Consider the following 26635-nt stretch of genomic DNA (forward strand, 5'->3'; position numbering starts at 1 on the left):
TAAACAGACAGGGCTTGTGTTTAGTAAATTAATTGTTAAACCATAAACTATTTAAATTTTAAACTTAAAATATTAAACTTTATAAACTTTTTTATAAATTTATTGTTATACAAAATTCTATGACATTTATTGTAAATTCAAATACAAAAAATCACAAATAAATATTTAAAACAAAAATAATTCATGCAAGCATTCATTCATTTAACATAAAACAAAAAAAAATATTTAAAGGTGTTGAGGATTCACTTTACAAGAAAAAAAAAATAAACAACAAAATATATTTTTTTTAACTGAAAGAGTTAATCTATATAACACATAAAAAACACAAAAACAAACTTAAAAAAATGAAGCAAGCGAAAGTAAAAACAGTGTCACTATTAGTGTAAATAAGGTGTATCATTTAAAAATATAAATACAAAACATAAAATTCAACAAAACATAAAAAAGTTTGTAAGTGCAGTGGTTTTTGTGCAAACAAGTAAAATTAAGTTCACTTTCACTAAAAGTTTTTATGAAGCTAAAAATAAAATAAAAAAAATTAAATAATTTGGCTATATAATTTGCTAAAATTTCATTAAAATTAGTTTTTATTAGTATTTACTAACCTGAAAACTGCCACGTCTGACATTTCTAAAGTATTGGCATACTACTAATAAAAAAAAGAGAAAACAAATTAAGAGAACAACTATAAAAACAATAAGCCATGCAGGAAAACCGGCCACCTCAAAATTTCTTGAAATACCTAAAAAAAATAATACCAGTAAAAAAACTTCATAAATAAATGTTAAATAATTAAACTAAATTATTAAAGTTCTTTTTAAACCCAAATTTAAAAATATAGGGTTGTAAACCAAAAATTAAAAGCTACACCTACATAAAGAATGATCAAGATTGTATTCAAATCCATCTGGACAACTACATTGATAACTTGTCTCATTCCTTTGCAAACAGACTGAATTATCACGAGCATTACAAATCCCAATTTCTGAACACAAATTACTTTGATTCCCACATAACACTGTTTCATTTGCTTTTAAGCATTCGTTGTACACAGTTACATTGCATAGACAAGAATATTCAACACTTTGGATTCCTAAACACAGATACTTTGAATAGGGTATATATAAAGTTTTTTATTTTTTATGTAAATTGAAAATTAAAAGCAAAGATTTAAGTTTAATAATAAGTAAAGAAATAGTAGCAAGGTTTCTTATATTATTACAAATATTAATGCTGTAAATCTAACCATATTAAATGTGGTTCAAGTTTCTGACAATACTGAGGAACCGGCAGCATGGTGTAGTGATACCAACATTTGCTACACCACCATGAGGTAGTAAGTGCAATCCCCACAGCTTTCATGCTGTAGCGCCCTTAAGTAAGGCGCTATAAACAGTATAAACTCCTGCTGAGCCAGCACTTAATTAGTAGCAAAATTACCAGGCAATTATAATCTATATAACATCCAAACTGCTAAAGGCAACTCGAGACTGGGTCGGATTAACTCTTGTTACTCTATGTTGAGATCGCGCATTCGACCTTTCCACATCAAGGATAAATTTAAACATATAAAAAAGGCAAGATATCTTACCCTCTTCCACAATAGAACAAGTTTTCCCAAAGTCACATTCTTTTGTTAAATTAGATTGCAAACATATTTTATAGGAAAGATTTGGGCAAATTTCACATAAGCTTTCATTAAGGAAAAAACCAAGGGGACATTGACATGTAAAATTTCCTAATGTATTAACGCAAGTTTTGTTACCAATGCAGTTATGTGTTTGCAACATGCACTCATCCAAATCTGTGCAATTTACTCCATCGCCAGAATAACCATTATTGCACATACAAGTAAATGATCCAGTTGTGTTTGCGCAATTTGCATTACCATGACAATTATTTTGTGTGTTGTTCGCACATTCGTTTATATCTGTGCAGTTTAATCCATCACCACTATATCCAGTGTTACAAGCACAAGTAAATGACCCATATGTGTTTGTGCAGTTGGAATTAGTATCACAATTGTCTGTCTCTAAAGTACATTCGTCAATGTCTGTGCAGTTTAATCCATTACCACTAAATCCTATATTGCAGGTACAAGTAAATGATCCGTCATTGTTTATGCAGTTGGCATTTCTATCACAACTGTTCATTTCTAGAGAACATTCATCTAGATCCGTGCAGGTTACTCCATCTCCAGTATACCCACTATTGCATAAACAAGCGAATGACCCATTTGTGTTTGTACAAGTAGCATTGTTATCACAATAATAAGTGATGTTTGTACATTCGTCAATATCGAAACAAACAGTGCCATCACCAAAGAACCCAGAATTACAAGTACAAATAAAGCTACCATCGATGTTACTACAGTTTGCATTTGCATCACATATTTGTAGGTTTCGACATTCATTTATATCGACACAATCTAAACCAACTCTGCTATATCCATTTTGACATGAACAATCAAAGCTACCCATAGTGTTATCACATTTAGTGTTGATACCACAAGAAATGCATGACATGTTGTCAGTACAGTTTGGCAGGTTACACTCATCTATGTCCCCACAAACAAACCCATTTCCAGAAAATCCGTTTTCGCAAAAAAAGCACATGATGTCATCTTCACTGTCATCGCAAAACAACGAATGTGGATCACAAGGTTCAAAATCACAAACTACAAAAAAGTTAATAATAATTTATTTTTTATAAAAACAATCAGGAGGGTAAATCAGCAGGGTCAGGCAATATCAGTACTAGCAAAATACTAAAAAAAATTTAAGATAAGGTTATATTTGTTACTCTCAAATTGGCATTTTTACATTAATAATAAATAAAAGCTAAATATTTTTAAATACATTGACATAAAAGATCTATTTTTGGAACACATTATAATAAATAAAGCATAAACCTGGAAAAACTCTCGTAAAAATAGGTTCACTGCAATCAAGATCTGCCGTACAAGCAGACACAAAAATTTGATAATGAAAAATTTTTTGAAGTTCATCAGTAAAAAACCACATATCTGAGATATTAATGTTACATTTGTACTTGAAATAATGTTAACCTTATTAATAGTTTATCACAATAAAAACTGCCAGACAATGTTAAAATCTAATATAATCCAAGTTGTACCACTTTAAAACTATTAAAAAAGCTTATTTTAGCCTTAAATTTCAAAATTAAAAAACTATTTATTTAATAACATTTTTCTAACAATTAAAACCTAAACAATAAGTACCTGAAACAAAAGTAATATTGCTTGGAATATTAGGTTCCAAACGAACTCGATAAAATGAGGCTCCTTTAACAGCAACCCATGATATATTTGTTGTATCACCAGTGTAAAAATTGATGGTTAAAGTTGCAAGTGCTACTGGAACTGCAAAATTTTAAATTGATTAAAACAAAATGACATTTAAAACAAATAAGATTGGTCAAAAAAGGTCAAGTTAAGCCCATACTAAAATTCCCAAATCTATACTAAAAGTCCTAAATTAAATTATTAGTTAAATTTGTATGTACACTTTAACAAAATAGCTTTGAACCTGTTGTGACAACCATTTGAGTCGATTGTCCTACTCCTCCAGAGTTTATGGCTTTTACATCAATATCATAATTAGTGCCAGCTGTGAGATTATTAATAGTAGAGTTGGCGAATTCTGATATCTATTTAAAAAAAAAATATTCTTTAAGCAACATTTGCTTGCAGAATTTATTTTGTAAACCAAAATAAATTCTGTATTGTTAAGTAACCAAAAAAGTTACAAATATTTTATTAAACAGACAATTAATAAAAAATGTTGTTTAACCTATGTCTGAATATCTTCACCAAATTCCTCTTTTTAAATATTAATTAATTGAATTTTACAGTTTTTTTTTAATAAATTTAAAATTCTTACGGAGGTGATTGTTTCACTTATTTGCCTTTTTCTTCGACTAGTTACAATTTCGATTGTTGTAACAACAGAATAATTGATAGCACCAGGCACTTCGTCCCAACTCATTATAATTGAATCATTCCTTACGGAGTCAGCTTGTAAGCCAGCCACCCCACCAGGCACTAACAAGTAACTAATTTATTGGTCAAATAATAAAAAAAATAATAATAGTTTTAAAAAAATACAGCTACACAATAAAACAATATTTCTACTGATTTTTAGCAAATCTCGAACTAACATGAGCCAAATTTAAACCTAAACTAATTTACCTGTATATTGGTTTAAATTAGATGAGTTTACAACAGTTCCATCAAAAAATGTAGTGGAAAGGAAAATAGTGTACTCGGTTCCAGCATTTAAATTTACCATTGCCAAAGGAGGGCCAGTGATGTTTGTTTTAATAACATTTTCATCTAGCAACAAAGACCACTGAAAATTAGGAAAAATAACAACTTTAGCATAAAGCTTTAACAAATGCTATAGCACCATAAAAACAATTAATGTAATATTTTTGTCATTAGAACAAATGATCATTTAAAAAATACATCATCAGTAATAAAACCTGGCTAAAATACAAACAAGATTATATAAACAATTATACCCAAAACTAATTTTAGAACATGCCAGCAAGAAATTTCAAGCAAACAAATACAATTATTAAAAACCTCAGAGTAGTTTATTTCAGTTCTTGTACTCCAGTTAACTTGCATAGAAGATGTTGTTATATCAGAGGTAGATAACACAGGAGGGGTAATATCTAAATAAGATCACACATAAACAGGTAATTTTAATAAACCCAAATAAAATAACAAAATTTTAAAACAAAATGTGATCTTATAAACTTATACTAACAGAAATAAAAACATACCGAAACAAAAAGTACCATTTCCGCTAAAATGAATGCTACAAGTACACAAAAAATTGTTTTTCAAATTTGTGCAGTTAGCATTTGCATCACAATTATGCGTGTTGTTTGCACATTCATCTATGTCTGTGCAGTTTACCCCATCGCCAGTGTATCCAGTATTACAAGCACAAGTAAAAGATCCATTTGTGTTTGTACAATTTGCATTATCATCACAATTGTCTGTCATTAAAGTACAATCGTCTATATCTGTGCAGGTTACTCCATCGCCAGTGTATCCAGTATTACAAGCACAAGTAAAAGATCCATTTGTGTTGGTACAATTTGCATTATGGTCACAGATGTCTGTCATTAAAGTACATTCGTCTATATCTGTGCAGTTTACCTCATCGCCAGTGTATCCAGTATTACAAGCACAAGTAAAAGATCCATTTGTGTTTGTACAATTTGCATTATCATCACAATTGTCTGTCATTAAAGTACAATCGTCTATATCTGTGCAGGTTACTCCATCGCCAGTGTATCCAGTATTACAAGCACAAGTAAAAGATCCATTTGTGTTAGTGCAAGTAGCATTATCATCACAATTGTCTGTCATTAAAGTACATTCGTTTAAATCTGTGCAGTTTACCCCATCGCCAGTGTATCCAGTATTACAAGCACAAGTAAAAGATCCATTTGTGTTTGTACAATTTGCATTATCATCACAATTGTCTGTCATTAAAGTACATTCGACTATATCTGTGCAGTTTACCCCATCGCCAGTGTATCCAGTATTACAAGCACAAGTAAAAGATCCATTTGTGTTCGTACAATTTGCATTAAAATCACAATCGTCTGTCATTAAAGTACATTCGTCTATATCTGTGCAGTTTACCCCATCGCCAGTGTATCCAGTATTACAAGAACAAGTAAAACATCCATTTGTGTTGGTACAATTTGCATTATCATCACAATTGTCTGTCATTAAAGTACATTCGTCTATATCTGTGCAGGTTATTCCATCGCCAGTGTATCCAGTATTACAAGCACAAGTAAAAGATCCAATTGTGTTAGTGCAAGTAGCATTATCATCACAATTGTCTGTCATTAAAGTACATTCGTCTAAATCTGTGCAGTTTATTCCATTGCCGGTGTATCCAGTATTACAAGCACAAGTAAAAGATCCATTTGTGTTTGTACAATTTGCATTATCATCACAATTGTCTGTCATTAAAGTACATTCGTCTATATCTGTGCAGTTCACCCCATCGCCAGTGTAACCAGTATTACAAGCACAAGTAAAAGATCCATTTGTGTTTGTACAATTTGCATTATCATCACAATTGTCTGTCATTAAAGTACATTCGTCTATATCTGTGCAGTTCACCCCATCGCCAGTGTATCCAGTATTACAAGCACAAGTAAAAGATCCATTTGTGTTTGTACAATTTGCATTATCATCACAATTGTCTGTCATTAAAGTACATTCGTCTATATCTGTGCAGTTCACCCCATCGCCAGTGTAACCAGTATTACAAGCACAAGTAAAAGATCCATTTGTGTTTGTACAATTTGCATTATCGTCACAATTGTCTGTCATTAAAGTACATTCGTCTATATCTGTGCAGTTCACCCCATCGCCAGTGTAACCAGTATTACAAGCACAAGTAAAAGATCCATTTGTGTTTGTACAATTTGCATTATCATCACAATTGTCTGTCATTAAAGTACATTCGTCTATATCTGTGCAGTTCACCCCATCGCCAGTGTATCCAGTATTACAAGCACAAGTAAAAGATCCATTTGTGTTTGTACAATTTGCATTATCATCACAATTGTCTGTCATTAAAGTACATTCGACTATATCTGTGCAGTTTACCCCATCGCCAGTGTATCCAGTATTACAAGCACAAGTAAAAGATCCATTTGTGTTTGTACAATTTGCATTATCATCACAATTGTCTGTCATTAAAGTACATTCGTCTATATCTGTGCAGTTTACCCCATCGCCAGTGTAACCAGTATTACAAGCACAAGTAAAAGATCCATTTGTGTTTGTACAATTTGCATTATCATCACAATTGTCTGTCATTAAAGTACATTCGTCTATATCTGTGCAGTTCACCCCATCGCCAGTGTAACCAGTATTACAAGCACAAGTAAAAGATCCATTTGTGTTCGTACAATTTGCATTATCATCACAATTGTCTGTCATTAAAGTACATTCGTCTATATCTGTGCAGTTCACCCCATCGCCAGTGTATCCAGTATTACAAGCACAAGTAAAAGATCCATTTGTGTTGGTACAATTTGCATTATCATCACAATTGTCTGTCATTAAAGTACATTCGTCTATATCTGTGCAGGTTATTCCATCGCCAGTGTATCCAGTATTACAAGCACAAGTAAAAGATCCATTTGTGTTAGTGCAAGTAGCATTATCATCACAATTGTCTGTCATTAAAGTACATTCGTCTAAATCTGTGCAGTTTATTCCATTGCCGGTGTATCCAGTATTACAAGCACAAGTAAAAGATCCATTTGTGTTTGTACAATTTGCATTATCATCACAATTGTCTGTCATTAAAGTACATTCGTCTATATCTGTGCAGTTCACCCCATCGCCAGTGTAACCAGTATTACAAGCACAAGTAAAAGATCCATTTGTGTTTGTACAATTTGCATTATCATCACAATTGTCTGTCATTAAAGTACATTCGACTATATCTGTGCAGTTTACCCCATCGCCAGTGTATCCAGTATTACAAGCACAAGTAAAAGATCCATTTGTGTTAGTGCAAGTAGCATTATCATCACAATTGTCTGTCATTAAAGTACATTCGTCTATATCTGTGCAGTTCACCCCATCGCCAGTGTAACCAGTATTACAAGCACAAGTAAAAGATCCATTTGTGTTTGTACAATTTGCATTATCATCACAACTGTCTGTCATTAAAGTACATTCGACTATATCTGTGCAGTTTACCCCATCGCCAGTGTATCCAGTATTACAAGCACAAGTAAAAGATCCATTTGTGTTAGTGCAAGTAGCATTATCATCACAATTGTCTGTCATTAAAGTACATTCGTCTATATCTGTGCAGTTCACCCCATCGCCAGTGTAACCAGTATTACAAGCACAAGTAAAAGATCCATTTGTGTTTGTACAATTTGCATTATCATCACAATTGTCTGTCATTAAAGTACATTTGTCTAAATCTGTGCAGTTTATTCCATTGCCGGTGTATCCAGTATTACAAGCACAAGTAAAAGATCCATTTGTGTTTGTACAATTTGCATTATCATCACAATTGTCTGTCATTAAAGTACATTCGTCTATATCTGTGCAGGTTATTCCATCGCCAGTGTAACCAGTATTACAAGCACAAGTAAAAGATCCATTTGTGTTAGTGCAAGTAGCATTATCATCACAATTGTCTGTCATTAAAGTACATTCAACTAAATCTGTGCAGTTTATTCCATTGCCGGTGTATCCAGTATTACAAGCACAAGTAAAAGATCCATTTGTGTTTGTACAATTTGCATTATCATCACAATTGTCTGTCATTAAAGTACATTCGTCTATATCTGTGCAGTTCACCCCATCGCCAGTGTAACCAGTATTACAAGCACAAGTAAAAGATCCATTTGTGTTTGTACAATTTGCATTATCATCACAATTGTCTGTCATTAAAGTACATTCGACTATATCTGTGCAGTTTACCCCATCGCCAGTGTATCCAGTATTACAAGCACAAGTAAAAGATCCATTTGTGTTCGTACAATTTGCATTATCATCACAATTGTCTGTCATTAAAGTACATTCGTCTATATCTGTGCAGTTCACCCCATCGCCAGTGTATCCAGTATTACAAGCACAAGTAAAAGATCCATTTGTGTTTGTACAATTTGCATTATCATCACAATTGTCTGTCATTAAAGTACATTCGTCTATATCTGTGCAGGTTATTCCATCGCCAGTGTATCCAGTATTACAAGCACAAGTAAAAGATCCATTTGTGTTAGTGCAAGTAGCATTATCATCACAATTGTCTGTCATTAAAGTACATTCGTCTAAATCTGTGCAGTTTATTCCATTGCCGGTGTATCCAGTATTACAAGCACAAGTAAAAGATCCATTTGTGTTTGTACAATTTGCATTATCATCACAATTGTCTGTCATTAAAGTACATTCGTCTATATCTGTGCAGTTCACCCCATCGCCAGTGTAACCAGTATTACAAGCACAAGTAAAAGATCCATTTGTGTTTGTACAATTTGCATTATCATCACAATTGTCTGTCATTAAAGTACATTCGACTATATCTGTGCAGTTTACCCCATCGCCAGTGTATCCAGTATTACAAGCACAAGTAAAAGATCCATTTGTGTTAGTGCAAGTAGCATTATCATCACAATTGTCTGTCATTAAAGTACATTCGTCTATATCTGTGCAGTTCACCCCATCGCCAGTGTAACCAGTATTACAAGCACAAGTAAAAGATCCATTTGTGTTTGTACAATTTGCATTATCATCACAATTGTCTGTCATTAAAGTACATTCGACTATATCTGTGCAGTTTACCCCATCGCCAGTGTATCCAGTATTACAAGCACAAGTAAAAGATCCATTTGTGTTTGTACAATTTGCATTATCATCACAATTGTCTGTCATTAAAGTACATTCGTCTATATCTGTGCAGTTTACCCCATCGCCAGTGTAACCAGTATTACAAGCACAAGTAAAAGATCCATTTGTGTTAGTGCAAGTAGCATTATCATCACAATTGTCTGTCATTAAAGTACATTCGTCTATATCTGTGCAGTTCACCCCATCGCCAGTGTAACCAGTATTACAAGCACAAGTAAAAGATCCATTTGTGTTTGTACAATTTGCATTATCATCACAATTGTCTGTCATTAAAGTACATTCGACTATATCTGTGCAGTTTACCCCATCGCCAGTGTATCCAGTATTACAAGCACAAGTAAAAGATCCATTTGTGTTTGTACAATTTGCATTATCATCACAATTGTCTGTCATTAAAGTACATTCGTCTATATCTGTGCAGTTTACCCCATCGCCAGTGTAACCAGTATTACAAGCACAAGTAAAAGATCCATTTGTGTTTGTACAATTTGCATTATCATCACAATTGTCTGTCATTAAAGTACATTCGTCTATATCTGTGCAGTTCACCCCATCGCCAGTGTAACCAGTATTACAAGCACAAGTAAAAGATCCATTTGTGTTCGTACAATTTGCATTATCATCACAATTGTCTGTCATTAAAGTACATTCGTCTATATCTGTGCAGTTCACCCCATCGCCAGTGTATCCAGTATTACAAGCACAAGTAAAAGATCCATTTGTGTTGGTACAATTTGCATTATCATCACAATTGTCTGTCATTAAAGTACATTCGTCTATATCTGTGCAGGTTATTCCATCGCCAGTGTATCCAGTATTACAAGCACAAGTAAAAGATCCATTTGTGTTAGTGCAAGTAGCATTATCATCACAATTGTCTGTCATTAAAGTACATTCGTCTAAATCTGTGCAGTTTATTCCATTGCCGGTGTATCCAGTATTACAAGCACAAGTAAAAGATCCATTTGTGTTTGTACAATTTGCATTATCATCACAATTGTCTGTCATTAAAGTACATTCGTCTATATCTGTGCAGTTCACCCCATCGCCAGTGTAACCAGTATTACAAGCACAAGTAAAAGATCCATTTGTGTTTGTACAATTTGCATTATCATCACAATTGTCTGTCATTAAAGTACATTCGACTATATCTGTGCAGTTTACCCCATCGCCAGTGTATCCAGTATTACAAGCACAAGTAAAAGATCCATTTGTGTTAGTGCAAGTAGCATTATCATCACAATTGTCTGTCATTAAAGTACATTCGTCTATATCTGTGCAGTTCACCCCATCGCCAGTGTAACCAGTATTACAAGCACAAGTAAAAGATCCATTTGTGTTTGTACAATTTGCATTATCATCACAATTGTCTGTCATTAAAGTACATTCGTCTATATCTGTGCAGTTCACCCCATCGCCAGTGTAACCAGTATTACAAGCACAAGTAAAAGATCCATTTGTGTTTGTACAATTTGCATTATCATCACAATTGTCTGTCATTAAAGTACATTCGACTATATCTGTGCAGTTTACCCCATCGCCAGTGTATCCAGTATTACAAGCACAAGTAAAAGATCCATTTGTGTTAGTGCAAGTAGCATTATCATCACAATTGTCTGTCATTAAAGTACATTCGTCTATATCTGTGCAGTTCACCCCATCGCCAGTGTAACCAGTATTACAAGCACAAGTAAAAGATCCATTTGTGTTTGTACAATTTGCATTATCATCACAATTGTCTGTCATTAAAGTACATTCGTCTAAATCTGTGCAGTTTATTCCATTGCCGGTGTATCCAGTATTACAAGCACAAGTAAAAGATCCATTTGTGTTTGTACAATTTGCATTATCATCACAATTGTCTGTCATTAAAGTACATTCGTCTATATCTGTGCAGGTTATTCCATCGCCAGTGTATCCAGTATTACAAGCACAAGTAAAAGATCCATTTGTGTTAGTGCAAGTAGCATTATCATCACAATTGTCTGTCATTAAAGTACATTCGTCTAAATCTGTGCAGTTTATTCCATTGCCGGTGTATCCAGTATTACAAGCACAAGTAAAAGATCCATTTGTGTTTGTACAATTTGCATTATCATCACAATTGTCTGTCATTAAAGTACATTCGTCTATATCTGTGCAGTTCACCCCATCGCCAGTGTAACCAGTATTACAAGCACAAGTAAAAGATCCATTTGTGTTTGTACAATTTGCATTATCATCACAATTGTCTGTCATTAAAGTACATTCGACTATATCTGTGCAGTTTACCCCATCGCCAGTGTATCCAGTATTACAAGCACAAGTAAAAGATCCATTTGTGTTCGTACAATTTGCATTATCATCACAATTGTCTGTCATTAAAGTACATTCGTCTATATCTGTGCAGTTCACCCCATCGCCAGTGTATCCAGTATTACAAGCACAAGTAAAAGATCCATTTGTGTTGGTACAATTTGCATTATCATCACAATTGTCTGTCATTAAAGTACATTCGTCTATATCTGTGCAGGTTATTCCATCGCCAGTGTATCCAGTATTACAAGCACAAGTAAAAGATCCATTTGTGTTAGTGCAAGTAGCATTATCATCACAATTGTCTGTCATTAAAGTACATTCGTCTAAATCTGTGCAGTTTATTCCATTGCCAGTGTATCCAGTATTACAAGCACAAGTAAAAGATCCATTTGTGTTTGTACAATTTGCATTATCATCACAATTGTCTGTCATTAAAGTACATTCGTCTATATCTGTGCAGTTCACCCCATCGCCAGTGTAACCAGTATTACAAGCACAAGTAAAAGATCCATTTGTGTTTGTACAATTTGCATTATCATCACAATTGTCTGTCATTAAAGTACATTCGACTATATCTGTGCAGTTTACCCCATCGCCAGTGTATCCAGTATTACAAGCACAAGTAAAAGATCCATTTGTGTTAGTGCAAGTAGCATTATCATCACAATTGTCTGTCATTAAAGTACATTCGTCTATATCTGTGCAGTTCACCCCATCGCCAGTGTAACCAGTATTACAAGCACAAGTAAAAGATCCATTTGTGTTTGTACAATTTGCATTATCATCACAATTGTCTGTCATTAAAGTACATTCGTCTATATCTGTGCAGGTTATTCCATCGCCAGTGTATCCAGTATTACAAGCACAAGTAAAAGATCCATTTGTGTTAGTGCAAGTAGCATTATCATCACAATTGTCTGTCATTAAAGTACATTCGTCTAAATCTGTGCAGTTTATTCCATTGCCAGTGTATCCAGTATTACAAGCACAAGTAAAAGATCCATTTGTGTTTGTACAATTTGCATTATCATCACAATTGTCTGTCATTAAAGTACATTCGTCTATATCTGTGCAGTTCACCCCATCGCCAGTGTAACCAGTATTACAAGCACAAGTAAAAGATCCATTTGTGTTTGTACAATTTGCATTATCATCACAATTGTCTGTCATTAAAGTACATTCGACTATATCTGTGCAGTTTACCCCATCGCCAGTGTATCCAGTATTACAAGCACAAGTAAAAGATCCATTTGTGATAGTGCAAGTAGCATTATCATCACAATTGTCTGTCATTAAAGTACATTCGTCTATATCTGTGCAGTTCACCCCATCGCCAGTGTAACCAGTATTACAAGCACAAGTAAAAGATCCATTTGTGTTTGTACAATTTGCATTATCATCACAATTGTCTGTCATTAAAGTACATTCGTCTATATCTGTGCAGTTCACCCCATCGCCAGTGTAACCAGTATTACAAGCACAAGTAAAAGATCCATTTGTGTTTGTACAATTTGCATTATCATCACAATTGTCTGTCATTAAAGTACATTCGACTATATCTGTGCAGTTTACCCCATCGCCAGTGTATCCAGTATTACAAGCACAAGTAAAAGATCCATTTGTGTTAGTGCAAGTAGCATTATCATCACAATTGTCTGTCATTAAAGTACATTCGTCTATATCTGTGCAGTTCACCCCATCGCCAGTGTAACCAGTATTACAAGCACAAGTAAAAGATCCATTTGTGTTTGTACAATTTGCATTATCATCACAATTGTCTGTCATTAAAGTACATTCGTCTAAATCTGTGCAGTTTATTCCATTGCCGGTGTATCCAGTATTACAAGCACAAGTAAAAGATCCATTTGTGTTTGTACAATTTGCATTATCATCACAATTGTCTGTCATTAAAGTACATTCGTCTATATCTGTGCAGGTTATTCCATCGCCAGTGTATCCAGTATTACAAGCACAAGTAAAAGATCCAATTGTGTTAGTGCAAGTAGCATTATCATCACAATTGTCTGTCATTAAAGTACATTCGTCTAAATCTGTGCAGTTTATTCCATTGCCGGTGTATCCAGTATTACAAGCACAAGTAAAAGATCCATTTGTGTTTGTACAATTTGCATTATCATCACAATTGTCTGTCATTAAAGTACATTCGTCTATATCTGTGCAGTTCACCCCATCGCCAGTGTAACCAGTATTACAAGCACAAGTAAAAGATCCATTTGTGTTTGTACAATTTGCATTATCATCACAATTGTCTGTCATTAAAGTACATTCGACTATATCTGTGCAGTTTACCCCATCGCCAGTGTATCCAGTATTACAAGCACAAGTAAAAGATCCATTTGTGTTCGTACAATTTGCATTATCATCACAATTGTCTGTCATTAAAGTACATTCGTCTATATCTGTGCAGTTCACCCCATCGCCAGTGTATCCAGTATTACAAGCACAAGTAAAAGATCCATTTGTGTTGGTACAATTTGCATTATCATCACAATTGTCTGTCATTAAAGTACATTCGTCTATATCTGTGCAGGTTATTCCATCGCCAGTGTATCCAGTATTACAAGCACAAGTAAAAGATCCATTTGTGTTAGTGCAAGTAGCATTATCATCACAATTGTCTGTCATTAAAGTACATTCGTCTAAATCTGTGCAGTTTATTCCATTGCCAGTGTATCCAGTATTACAAGCACAAGTAAAAGATCCATTTGTGTTTGTACAATTTGCATTATCATCACAATTGTCTGTCATTAAAGTACATTCGTCTATATCTGTGCAGTTCACCCCATCGCCAGTGTAACCAGTATTACAAGCACAAGTAAAAGATCCATTTGTGTTTGTACAATTTGCATTATCATCACAATTGTCTGTCATTAAAGTACATTCGACTATATCTGTGCAGTTTACCCCATCGCCAGTGTATCCAGTATTACAAGCACAAGTAAAAGATCCATTTGTGTTAGTGCAAGTAGCATTATCATCACAATTGTCTGTCATTAAAGTACATTCGTCTATATCTGTGCAGTTCACCCCATCGCCAGTGTAACCAGTATTACAAGCACAAGTAAAAGATCCATTTGTGTTTGTACAATTTGCATTATCATCACAATTGTCTGTCATTAAAGTACATTCGTCTATATCTGTGCAGGTTATTCCATCGCCAGTGTATCCAGTATTACAAGCACAAGTAAAAGATCCATTTGTGTTAGTGCAAGTAGCATTATCATCACAATTGTCTGTCATTAAAGTACATTCGTCTAAATCTGTGCAGTTTATTCCATTGCCAGTGTATCCAGTATTACAAGCACAAGTAAAAGATCCATTTGTGTTTGTACAATTTGCATTATCATCACAATTGTCTGTCATTAAAGTACATTCGTCTATATCTGTGCAGTTCACCCCATCGCCAGTGTAACCAGTATTACAAGCACAAGTAAAAGATCCATTTGTGTTTGTACAATTTGCATTATCATCACAATTGTCTGTCATTAAAGTACATTCGACTATATCTGTGCAGTTTACCCCATCGCCAGTGTATCCAGTATTACAAGCACAAGTAAAAGATCCATTTGTGTTAGTGCAAGTAGCATTATCATCACAATTGTCTGTCATTAAAGTACATTCGTCTATATCTGTGCAGTTCACCCCATCGCCAGTGTAACCAGTATTACAAGCACAAGTAAAAGATCCATTTGTGTTTGTACAATTTGCATTATCATCACAATTGTCTGTCATTAAAGTACATTCGTCTATATCTGTGCAGTTCACCCCATCGCCAGTGTAACCAGTATTACAAGCACAAGTAAAAGATCCATTTGTGTTTGTACAATTTGCATTATCATCACAATTGTCTGTCATTAAAGTACATTCGACTATATCTGTGCAGTTTACCCCATCGCCAGTGTATCCAGTATTACAAGCACAAGTAAAAGATCCATTTGTGTTAGTGCAAGTAGCATTATCATCACAATTGTCTGTCATTAAAGTACATTCGTCTATATCTGTGCAGTTCACCCCATCGCCAGTGTAACCAGTATTACAAGCACAAGTAAAAGATCCATTTGTGTTTGTACAATTTGCATTATCATCACAATTGTCTGTCATTAAAGTACATTCGTCTAAATCTGTGCAGTTTATTCCATTGCCGGTGTATCCAGTATTACAAGCACAAGTAAAAGATCCATTTGTGTTTGTACAATTTGCATTATCATCACAATTGTCTGTCATTAAAGTACATTCGTCTATATCTGTGCAGGTTATTCCATCGCCAGTGTATCCAGTATTACAAGCACAAGTAAAAGATCCAATTGTGTTAGTGCAAGTAGCATTATCATCACAATTGTCTGTCATTAAAGTACATTCGTCTAAATCTGTGCAGTTTATTCCATTGCCGGTGTATCCAGTATTACAAGCACAAGTAAAAGATCCATTTGTGTTTGTACAATTTGCATTATCATCACAATTGTCTGTCATTAAAGTACATTCGTCTATATCTGTGCAGTTCACCCCATCGCCAGTGTAACCAGTATTACAAGCACAAGTAAAAGATCCATTTGTGTTTGTACAATTTGCATTATCATCACAATTGTCTGTCATTAAAGTACATTCGTCTATATCTGTGCAGTTCACCCCATCGCCAGTGTAACCAGTATTACAAGCACAAGTAAAAGATCCATTTGTGTTTGTACAATTTGCATTATCATCACAATTGTCTGTCATTAAAGTACATTCGTCTATATCTGTGCAGTTCACCCCATCGCCAGTGTAACCAGTATTACAAGCACAAGTAAAAGATCCATTTGTGTTTGTACAATTTGCATTATCATCACAATTGTCTGTCATTAAAGTACATTCGTCTAAATCTGTGCAGTTTATTCCATTGCCGGTGTATCCAGTATTACAAGCACAAGTAAAAGATCCATTTGTGTTTGTACAATTTGCATTATCATCACAATTGTCTGTCATTAAAGTACATTCGTCTATATCTGTGCAGTTCACCCCATCGCCAGTGTAACCAGTATTACAAGCACAAGTAAAAGATCCATTTGTGTTTGTACAATTTGCATTATCATCACAATTGTCTGTCATTAAAGTACATTCGTCTATATCTGTGCAGTTCACCCCATCGCCAGTGTAACCAGTATTACAAGCACAAGTAAAAGATCCATTTGTGTTTGTACAATTTGCATTATCATCACAATTGTCTGTCATTAAAGTACATTCGACTATATCTGTGCAGTTTACCCCATCGCCAGTGTATCCAGTATTACAAGCACAAGTAAAAGATCCATTTGTGTTAGTGCAAGTAGCATTATCATCACAATTGTCTGTCATTAAAGTACATTCGTCTATATCTGTGCAGTTCACCCCATCGCCAGTGTAACCAGTATTACAAGCACAAGTAAAAGATCCATTTGTGTTTGTACAATTTGCATTATCATCACAATTGTCTGTCATTAAAGTACATTCGTCTAAATCTGTGCAGTTTATTCCATTGCCGGTGTATCCAGTATTACAAGCACAAGTAAAAGATCCATTTGTGTTTGTACAATTTGCATTATCATCACAATTGTCTGTCATTAAAGTACATTCGTCTATATCTGTGCAGTTCACCCCATCGCCAGTGTAACCAGTATTACAAGCACAAGTAAAAGATCCATTTGTGTTTGTACAATTTGCATTATCATCACAATTGTCTGTCATTAAAGTACATTCGACTATATCTGTGCAGTTTACCCCATCGCCAGTGTATCCAGTATTACAAGCACAAGTAAAAGATCCATTTGTGTTAGTGCAAGTAGCATTATCATCACAATTGTCTGTCATTAAAGTACATTCGACTATATCTGTGCAGTTTACCCCATCGCCAGTGTATCCAGTATTACAAGCACAAGTAAAAGATCCATTTGTGTTAGTGCAAGTAGCATTATCATCACAATTGTCTGTCATTAAAGTACATTCGTCTAAATCTGTGCAGTTTATTCCATTGCCGGTGTATCCAGTATTACAAGCACAAGTAAAAGATCCATTTGTGTTTGTACAATTTGCATTATCATCACAATTGTCTGTCATTAAAGTACATCCGTCTATATCTGTGCAGTTCACCCCATCGCCAGTGTAACCAGTATTACAAGCACAAGTAAAAGATCCATTTGTGTTTGTACAATTTGCATCATCATCACAATTGTCTGTCATTAAAGTACATTCGTCTATATCTGTGCAGTCTACCCCATCGCCAGTGTAACCAGTATTACAAGCACAAGTAAAAGATCCATTTGTGTTTGTACAATTTGCATTATCATCACAATTGTCTGTCATTAAAGTACATTCGTCTAAATCTGTGCAGTTTATTCCATTGCCGGTGTATCCAGTATTACAAGCACAAGTAAAAGATCCATTTGTGTTTGTACAATTTGCATTATCATCACAATTGTCTGTCATTAAAGTACATTCGTCTATATCTGTGCAGTTCACCCCATCGCCAGTGTAACCAGTATTACAAGCACAAGTAAAAGATCCATTTGTGTTTGTACAATTTGCATTATCATCACAATTGTCTGTCATTAAAGTACATTCGACTATATCTGTGCAGTTTACCCCATCGCCAGTGTATCCAGTATTACAAGCACAAGTAAAAGATCCATTTGTGTTTGTACAATTTGCATCATCATCACAATTGTCTGTCATTAAAGTACATTCGTCTAAATCTGTGCAGTTTTCTCCATTGCCAGTGTATCCAGTATTACAAGCACAAGTAAAAGATCCATTTGTGTTTGTACAATTTGCATCATCATCACAATTGTCTGTCATTAAAGTACATTCGTCTATATCTGTGCAGTTTTCTCCATTGCCAGTGTATCCAGTATTACAAGCACAAGTAAAAGATCCATTTGTGTTCGTACAATTTGCATTAAAATCACAATTGTCTGTCATTAAAGTACATTCGTCTATATCTGTGCAGTTTTCTCCATTGCCAGTGTATCCAGTATTACAAGCACAAGTAAAAGATCCATTTGTGTTTGTACAATTTGCATTAAAATCACAATTGTCAGTACTTCTATTACATTCATCTATGTCAGTACATATCATGTCAATGAAAACGAATCCATTATTGCATTCACCTGTTTGTGTGCACAAAATTTTTTTAATTTTTTTAACCTGCGTATTATATTATTTTACATGTTTATGTGTATTAGTAATTTTAAAGTTGTAACTCGAACCGAAAACAGGTTTTTAATTACCTTTTCTAGACCAATATAAATGGTCTATACATATAGAAAGTTGTTATCACAATATAGCTTAAAATCTTTAGCAATGCATGTTAACCTGTTAAAAAAGTAAAATTTGCCAAAGCAGAAGTTTGCAACAAGCCGGTCCCTGATCTTGTGGTTACTTGAACTGAAATTGTTTGACTTGAATTATAAGGAAGATTATTCAAGTTTACCTAAATGTTTATATGGCCAATGTTTATTAGCTCCAGAATAAGTAGTCCTTTTCCTCTAAGATAACTTACATTTTTATTTTTTTTATATTAAAACTGTCTTTTAAGGTGTTAATAAATATAAAGTAATATATATATAAACATGTAAAAAAATAAGAACCTGGTAATTGACTGAACTATCAAGATTTTGTTCAGTAAGTTGAGCAACTTGTGAACCATCTCGCATAAATGTGTAATCTACTGCTCTGTCTATACTTGGTTGAAAATTCAAGGTTCCACTTGTACCAGAACCAGATGGAGTATAAGTAAAGCTAGTTGTATTTACTGGACCGGGATCTAATTTTAAGTTTATTGTAAGAAAATTAAAAAAAAGGGTAAAATTGTTATATAAAAGTTTGTAAGTTATTTGGTAACCTCAGTTTTGAATTATTTATTATTTAGAGATTGCCTTATTAAAAAATAAACTTATTAAAGTATTGAAAAATTGAAATATTTACCTGTTGTATAGATCACAGTGTACCTTTTAAATTGTTGAACAGTATTTATGTTCAAAGCGGTGTAAAAACGATCATAGTTTAGACCATCATCTGCATTTGTACAAAATGCGAGATAACTTTGTTTAATGCCATAAATTGTGTTTGGAGAAAGCCTAAACATTTCAACATCTGGACTAGGTTCAGTTGCAATTAATTCTAAATTTACAATTTAGTTAATTTTAAATTTTTTTTAAATAAAACAAAATATTGCAATGTTGTAGGAGGTTTTTACAAAATATACATTTAAAGTACTATTATCAAAACACTAACCAGTCTGTCGAAAACTTATACGGTTTGCAGCAAGTGCATTGTCTCCAGCTGCACGAAAAATATAACTTGAGCCCAATGAGGTTTTATCATATAATGTCCATGTTCTTATATCCATGGGTGAACAGGGAAACCCACCACGGTAAGCAATTCTATCAGACGTCATAGTAAAAATATAGTCGCCCACAAAGTCCACTAAAAAAAGTAAACTTAAAAATGTCACAAAAAAAAATTAATTTGATAAATTAACAAATCAAAATAATAGTTTACATTATTACTTAAACAGAAAAATTATTTCACATATATACTTGTATTTTCAATTTGACTTGTTCCAAAACCATTTCCAAGACTTATATTTAAACCATCAATAGACGGGGGAATTTCTCTGTCAGTAACCAAAATTTCAAAGTCAATCATTGAACTTCCTATAATTAACCTTAACACAGTCACATTTGTAATAGTCATATTTAGATTTGTATAAATTTCAGTTAATTGAGCAGAAATTTCATTCTGTAATGTGTTGTTGTCGTTGTCTTCTCTGGTAAATGTTAAAAAATTGGAGGAAACCCTTCCAAAAACTGAGATTTGATCTAAAAAAATTTAAAAATAAAATGGTCTAAAAAATCCATAACTTATATTAGATTTGTTTAATTACACAGTACATGATGGTATTTAAAAATAGTAAAAATAACAAAAATGGATGCTGACCAGTTGTAATTAAAGTAGAAGCTCCATAAGGACTTTGAGCTTCAGTGAAATTTATATTTTCATTTATTTCACAAACTCGAATTCGAACATTATAAGGAGTGTTAGGGGATAAACCAAGTAGGCTAAAATAATACGAAAAAACAACATAATTTTTAAAGCCTAAAACTATAAATCCACAAACTATTTTCAGCCTTAAAGAAAATCTAGATTTTTATTTTGAGGATTAATAACAAATTTACATTAACAAGAAAATTGAAAATAAGAAATACATTTAACCCAAACTAATTACACTAAATACTTGTAAAGATCTTACATAGCAACATTAAAGGTGTTAGCTGGGACATCTTCAGGAACATTAATAAGATTACTTGTTCCACTGATTGTATTGTTAAGCTCAACTGCCCATTTAGTGGCACCAGTGAGCTCCTCCATAAAAATTGTAATAAATTCTGGAGTTGTAATAAATTGTAAAAGTGCTGGTCCAAAAGGAGCTAAAATTAAAAAAAGTTAAATTAAATATATGTTTACAATAAAGTGATTTAATAAGTTATATTAAAAACCAGTATACCATTAGAGAAGATTTTATATCTTTACTATATATACTAATAGAATAATAAACAAAAATTATACTAATATAAAGCTTTAGTCAAAAAACTATAATTTAAAATTACATAGTAATTAAAATTCAAGTTTTTAAAATATAGCTTATAATAAGATTAAAGTTATATAGATTTTAAAACAATTTATTAACGTATTTATAATTATATGAAACTAATGAATACAAATTATAAATAAAAGTATAATTTCAACCTGTTCTAATAAGTATAGGATCACTGTAAACCCCAAGACTATTGTCCGATCCCATTCCTCGAATTTGAACATTGTAGTTAATATTACTTCTTAAACCATTAATCTAAATTGTGAAGTAAATAATATTTGTTTAACCGTTAAAGTGATTCTAAAAAATTTCTTGAATTCTACATTTTTTTTAAATATTTATTTATCCTACCTTACCCAATCTTAAGTTGCCTTTGGTAGTTGAGGATATTATAGAATATAAATACTCGATAATTAAGCTGCTGATAAGTGTTGGCTTAGCAAGAGTTCATACTGTTTATTGCACCTTACTCAAAAGCGCTTCAGCATAAAAGCAGTGGGAATCAAACCAAAGACCTTTATGAAGTGAAGCCACGTGTTCTGACCAATACATTCTGTTGCTGGTGTACAAATATTAACTGATATGTATTAGATACCCCATTTATAAAATATTAATAACCTATCACTAGATATAAAAAAGTTTTAGAATTAGTGTAGGTTTATATGCAAAGGTGAGCACCAAACCGTTAACCCAATAATCATAATTAACAAAGAAAACTTTTGCATAAAAATTTAACATTTAAGTTAACTTTAAAAATGATTATCAGACCTGTTAACTGTTGTTAAATTGTGCTTTCGTTAATATAGGTTTAGTATTTCAATTTTATAAATCTAAATTAATAAATGTTATAATAGTGCTATTTTACAACTGGACAAGTGGAAAAAGCTCCTTCTGTGGTTGGAAGTCCCTTTTCACTTACGAGATGGTTAGAATGGAGGTAAGGAAAATAGTTAAGATGGTTAAAATGAAGGTAAGAAAAATAGTTAGAGGACGGAGATAAGGAAATCAGGTAGTCAGGGTAGGTAAGGGGGTGGGGTAGGCTGGGTAGATAAAAAACTGGTGGCATGGTAGGTGGGGGAAAGGCAAAAATTATGTCACCCCTGTGTACCACATCCTTTTTGCCATATTTTGCCACAAATTACCATTTAACGAGGCTGTGCCCACCTATATGTATGGTTAAGGTAATTAAATTTACATTTTAAACTATAACTGTGTGCAAATATCTACAGAAGATATAACCCACAAAGTAATGCTTAAGCAGTAAAACCATAGTCAGATTTTTAGACAAAGTTTGAATGTAAAAATCCATCCATTGAAGTAATAATAATAACATACTTGTTCACCAGTTGTCGTAATATTTAGGATTGTAGAATCAATGGAGTTGTATAATGCACTATACCTAACTTGATAGAGAACTGCAACAATCGACGGATCAAAACTTACAACAAAACTGTTGAAAGTAATGTTCAATACAGCAAAGTTCTCAGGATTCACAGCTAGAAAATCAAAAATACAAAAGTTTTTTAATTGAATTTTTCTTTTTGAACTACCAAGCATTTAAGCAAGAAAAAATACACATTAAAGAAAAATTTGCAAAGTGAACAAATTTATAAATAAGAATATGGATGTAAAATCACGGTATATATATATATATATATATTTATATAATAGTAGATATTATTATTATTGTTACTTAAAATTTTGATTTACAAAATTTTCTTACATTAAAAACAAAAAAATTTAACCGGAATTCCATTTTGTAATATATTTCCAATTTATGCACAAAAATTAATATTAAAAATAAAAGATTGTATTTCCTCGTGTCGCTAGGCTCAATATGATATAAAATGTTAGTACAATCAATTTCAGGTCTGTAGTTTAATTTTTAGATTGCTATAAAATGCCATACTGGGTTATATTAAATGTAATTATTATTTTCTTTAAGTTATTTTTTACACTGTAACTACCATCGACAGTGATTGCTCTACTTTTATAAATCAAATGTGTCGTAACTTTCTTTTTTTTTCGTACAATTTTATTTTGTTATTTCGTCACTCCTTTGTTATAGTTTTATTTTTTTGGTGTATATTCTGTAAAATGTATTTTATTTATCGCATTTATTAATAATATAATCTATATTGGGTTTGGTGACCATGCCATAAAATAATTAAAATCTTTGTATAAACATTAATACTTTGGCCACGTTTTAATTTACTCGTGTTAATATATATACCTCGTGCGTAAAAATTATACCTCTTGCGTAAAAATTAACTTAACTTCTTATTTTTACGAGTTTGTAACATGTGTTTGGTAATCCCCATTTTAGAAAGTGTTTATTTAAAATTCGTTTATCCTCAATGTAAAAAAAATTTAACAAATTAATTTAAGTAACGTTTATACCACTGATCTAGTTTAAATTGCATTTATAAGTATTTATATCCCAAAACTTCAAACCGAACCTAGAACGTAATGTTATTATGTAACAATCAATTTAAAAATATAAAAATATTTAAACATTTTAACGGTGTGAATTCAAATCTGTTAGGGCTAAGGGACAATCGGAAACGTTAGTTAATAGCCTTTTAACAATAGTTAGATTGGCAATAATATATTTTATGCATTCACCCTTGCAAGGAAATGTCACTGGACCACTGTCACGATACCTGATGACGGAAGGTTTTGCAAATTCGGAGAAAACTTGCATACGTTAAGCTTGTCCAGAAAACGGATTGAAAAGTGTTTTACTCACTTATTTAAATACAACGCAGTGATATTTTTCTTTAAAGTGTCTTTAATTTTAAGATAACAGAAATGTTTTTACATAGCTTTATATTTATTTTTTTTTTTACTTATCCAATTATATTGTTAAAATTTATACGTTTATAAAGTTTTTTTGTGTAAACAAACACTGTATGCCAAAAATTTTAAAACATATAAGTTAACTTATAAAGTTTATTTTTAAAACTGTTATTCGCAAAAACGAAAAGTCATCGTGTTTTGGCGATAACTTAACTTTATTTGTTGGCAATCGAGCGTAAAAATGCCCTTTTTCAAAGAAACTTACACAAAATTTACTAAAATCAATACTTATAAAAAAAAGAAATAATATGTAAAAATGTTTAAGTGGCAAGGCTTTTAGCGTTAGGAAAATAAAATATATTTTACTATTTTAATTATGTAATATTTGTTTTAGTAAAATACCCTAGTAAAAAGATATATTTTTATTAAAAATAAAATGCTCTAGTAAAATAAAGAAGAAATCAACTTAATTTTACCTTTTGTAGTCATAAATCGTAGAAAAACTAACAAAATAAAACTCCTGGCTAATTTTCCATCCATGGTTTACTTCAAATGCCTCAAAACATAATTTAATTCATAACACCCACTTTTAACTCGAATTTTAACATATTTTATTTCTGCAAAATCACATGGTTAAATTATCATTTACCATTATATACCCTTGGCAGCTTGAATAATTTATAATTTTTCGTTATAAAACGCTTTAGCACACACAACTATTACTGAGGCAAAAACGTATTTTTGGGGCTAACCTTTAAGAAAATGGACGAAAAAACGGTTTTAATTGATTAACGTAACCAACCGTCAATCATTACCTATTCTAATATTACAGCTAGTCAGCGAATTTTAAAATCACATATTTAGATTTTTGTCGTAGTAACATTTCTACCTTATAAAGTTATAAAAATTCTATTTTTAAACAAGTTAAAAAGTTATTTGTATATCCAAATACTAGCGAGAACTGTTTACAACTAATCCCAGTTTTTTTTTAAGTTCAGTAAACTTATAATTTAAACGCTATAGTCTCTAGATATTCGCTCAACCAACAAAATTATAGTTCACGTTAATTTGCCGAGATCAAAAATATTTGAATATAAGTAACTTTTTGCTTTATTGTATAACATGATTATATACTATATGTATAGTATAAACCCTACGCGCTTTTACATTCTCCTGTTTTCTGTAAAACTGTATAAACTAATTTTGTTATTTTATTTTTGAAACTAAATTTTAAAAAACAGTTCTTACGAACTAATTTTTCTATCCAGTGAAATCGTATGCAGATTTAACACTTGATATTATTTTACAAATAAATTATACCAAGCCTTATGTTACGCATCAATATTTTTTCTATTGAATTAACGCCACCAGCGCCATGTGCAAATCCATTCATGCTGAAAAAAATGAAGAAACAATAAATGTTAAAGCCGCCTACTTACATACTTTCGCAATTTAAAGTGGATAACAAAATGTTTAAATGTGAAACTATGAATACCATGAAAAACATTTTTCGTGGGCTATTAGTGTTGTTTTATTTATAAATCATAACCTAGTAATTTTAAGTACACGTTCACTTTATCATTATAGACTCATTTTTACGTAAAATTAAATAAATAAATAAGTTAATTTAATTTGCTGGTTTTGTATTAATATTATCTTAGTTAGTATTTAAATTTTAATAAAAATCATATTTTTCAACAAAATCGTAACAAGATAGCATATATACGATCCATAAATACAGATGTTTTGACGTAAAAGATCAAATACAGCAAATATAATGTTGTGAAATCTGAACAGTTTATTTTTAAACTGGTTTACTAAGTGAACCCTTAACAAAATAAGTTGACTCTGCAAGAGTGAGCAAAAGAAAAACGCAGTAAAATGACATTTTAACTTTAGTATTTACCCTGCTTCGCGTAATTCTACATAAAAAATACAAGTTTGTTCGGGTTACGAATGTCATACTTCCGTTATTCCAGGAATAAGCGAGGTTACGGTTTATAATTATGTGACTTGTTAATATTTTATTATCCGGCATCTTGAGTAACTTTTATTACAGTAAACGGCTTCAATTAAGTTTACTCCGTTTAAAAATTGTTTCTTTTAAAAAATATTTTGAAAAACAGAGTTAAATATTTTTTTAACAATTTTATTTTACAATTGCAAACATTTTTTGATTATGGTTACTGTTAACACAATTTTACCAGAATTTATAAAGCGTAAGTTTTTTGTCAGTTTTCTATTTTTTTATTGACATTTTATTGAAGCGTAAACTTTAAAGCACGATTGAAATAAAAATTTTAAATTAAAGTTAAAAAAATATTTATTAGCAAATAGTTGTAAGTACCGGCAAAGCACTTTATCCAAATGCCGTTACAAAAAGGTAATTCGTTTAAAAATAAAACCCGGCAGCGTGGTGTGGTGGTAAGAACACATGCTACACCACCATGAGGTCATGAGTTCAATCCCCA

At 32.2% G+C, this 26635-nt stretch overlaps 1 protein-coding gene across 4 annotated transcripts; it reads right to left on the minus strand.

Moving 5' to 3' along the window:
- Window positions 1–106: 106 nt before the first annotated feature.
- Window positions 107–24865, minus strand: LOC145751281 (uncharacterized). Of its 4 annotated transcripts, none has more exons than XM_082567392.1 (21): window positions 24641–24865; window positions 22701–22861; window positions 21518–21620; window positions 21021–21198; window positions 20708–20829; window positions 20308–20589; window positions 20003–20194; window positions 19694–19888; window positions 19357–19532; window positions 19082–19199; window positions 4810–18876; window positions 4607–4698; window positions 4211–4370; window positions 3903–4063; window positions 3549–3669; window positions 3242–3382; window positions 2912–3025; window positions 1592–2677; window positions 875–1093; window positions 606–742; window positions 107–517 (listed from the first exon to the last, which is right to left on the minus strand). In XM_082567392.1, exons 1-21 carry the CDS (start codon window positions 24702–24704, stop codon window positions 500–502), a joined length of 17907 nt encoding a protein of 5968 aa, XP_082423518.1. In that variant the 5' UTR covers window positions 24705–24865; the 3' UTR covers window positions 107–499. The 4 variants fall into 4 exon arrangements, with proteins under 4 accessions (XP_082423518.1, XP_082423519.1, XP_082423520.1 ...); XM_082567393.1 differs by lacking the exon at window positions 24641–24865 and adding an exon at window positions 23089–23137; XM_082567394.1 differs by lacking the exons at window positions 22701–22861; window positions 24641–24865 and adding an exon at window positions 21722–21861.
- Window positions 24866–26635: the final 1770 nt, after the last annotated feature.

Source organism: Corella eumyota, chromosome 4 (assembly GCF_963082875.1).
Source record: "Corella eumyota chromosome 4, kaCorEumy4.1, whole genome shotgun sequence".
In the NCBI taxonomy this organism is placed as follows: Eukaryota; Metazoa; Chordata; class Ascidiacea; order Phlebobranchia; family Corellidae; genus Corella; species Corella eumyota.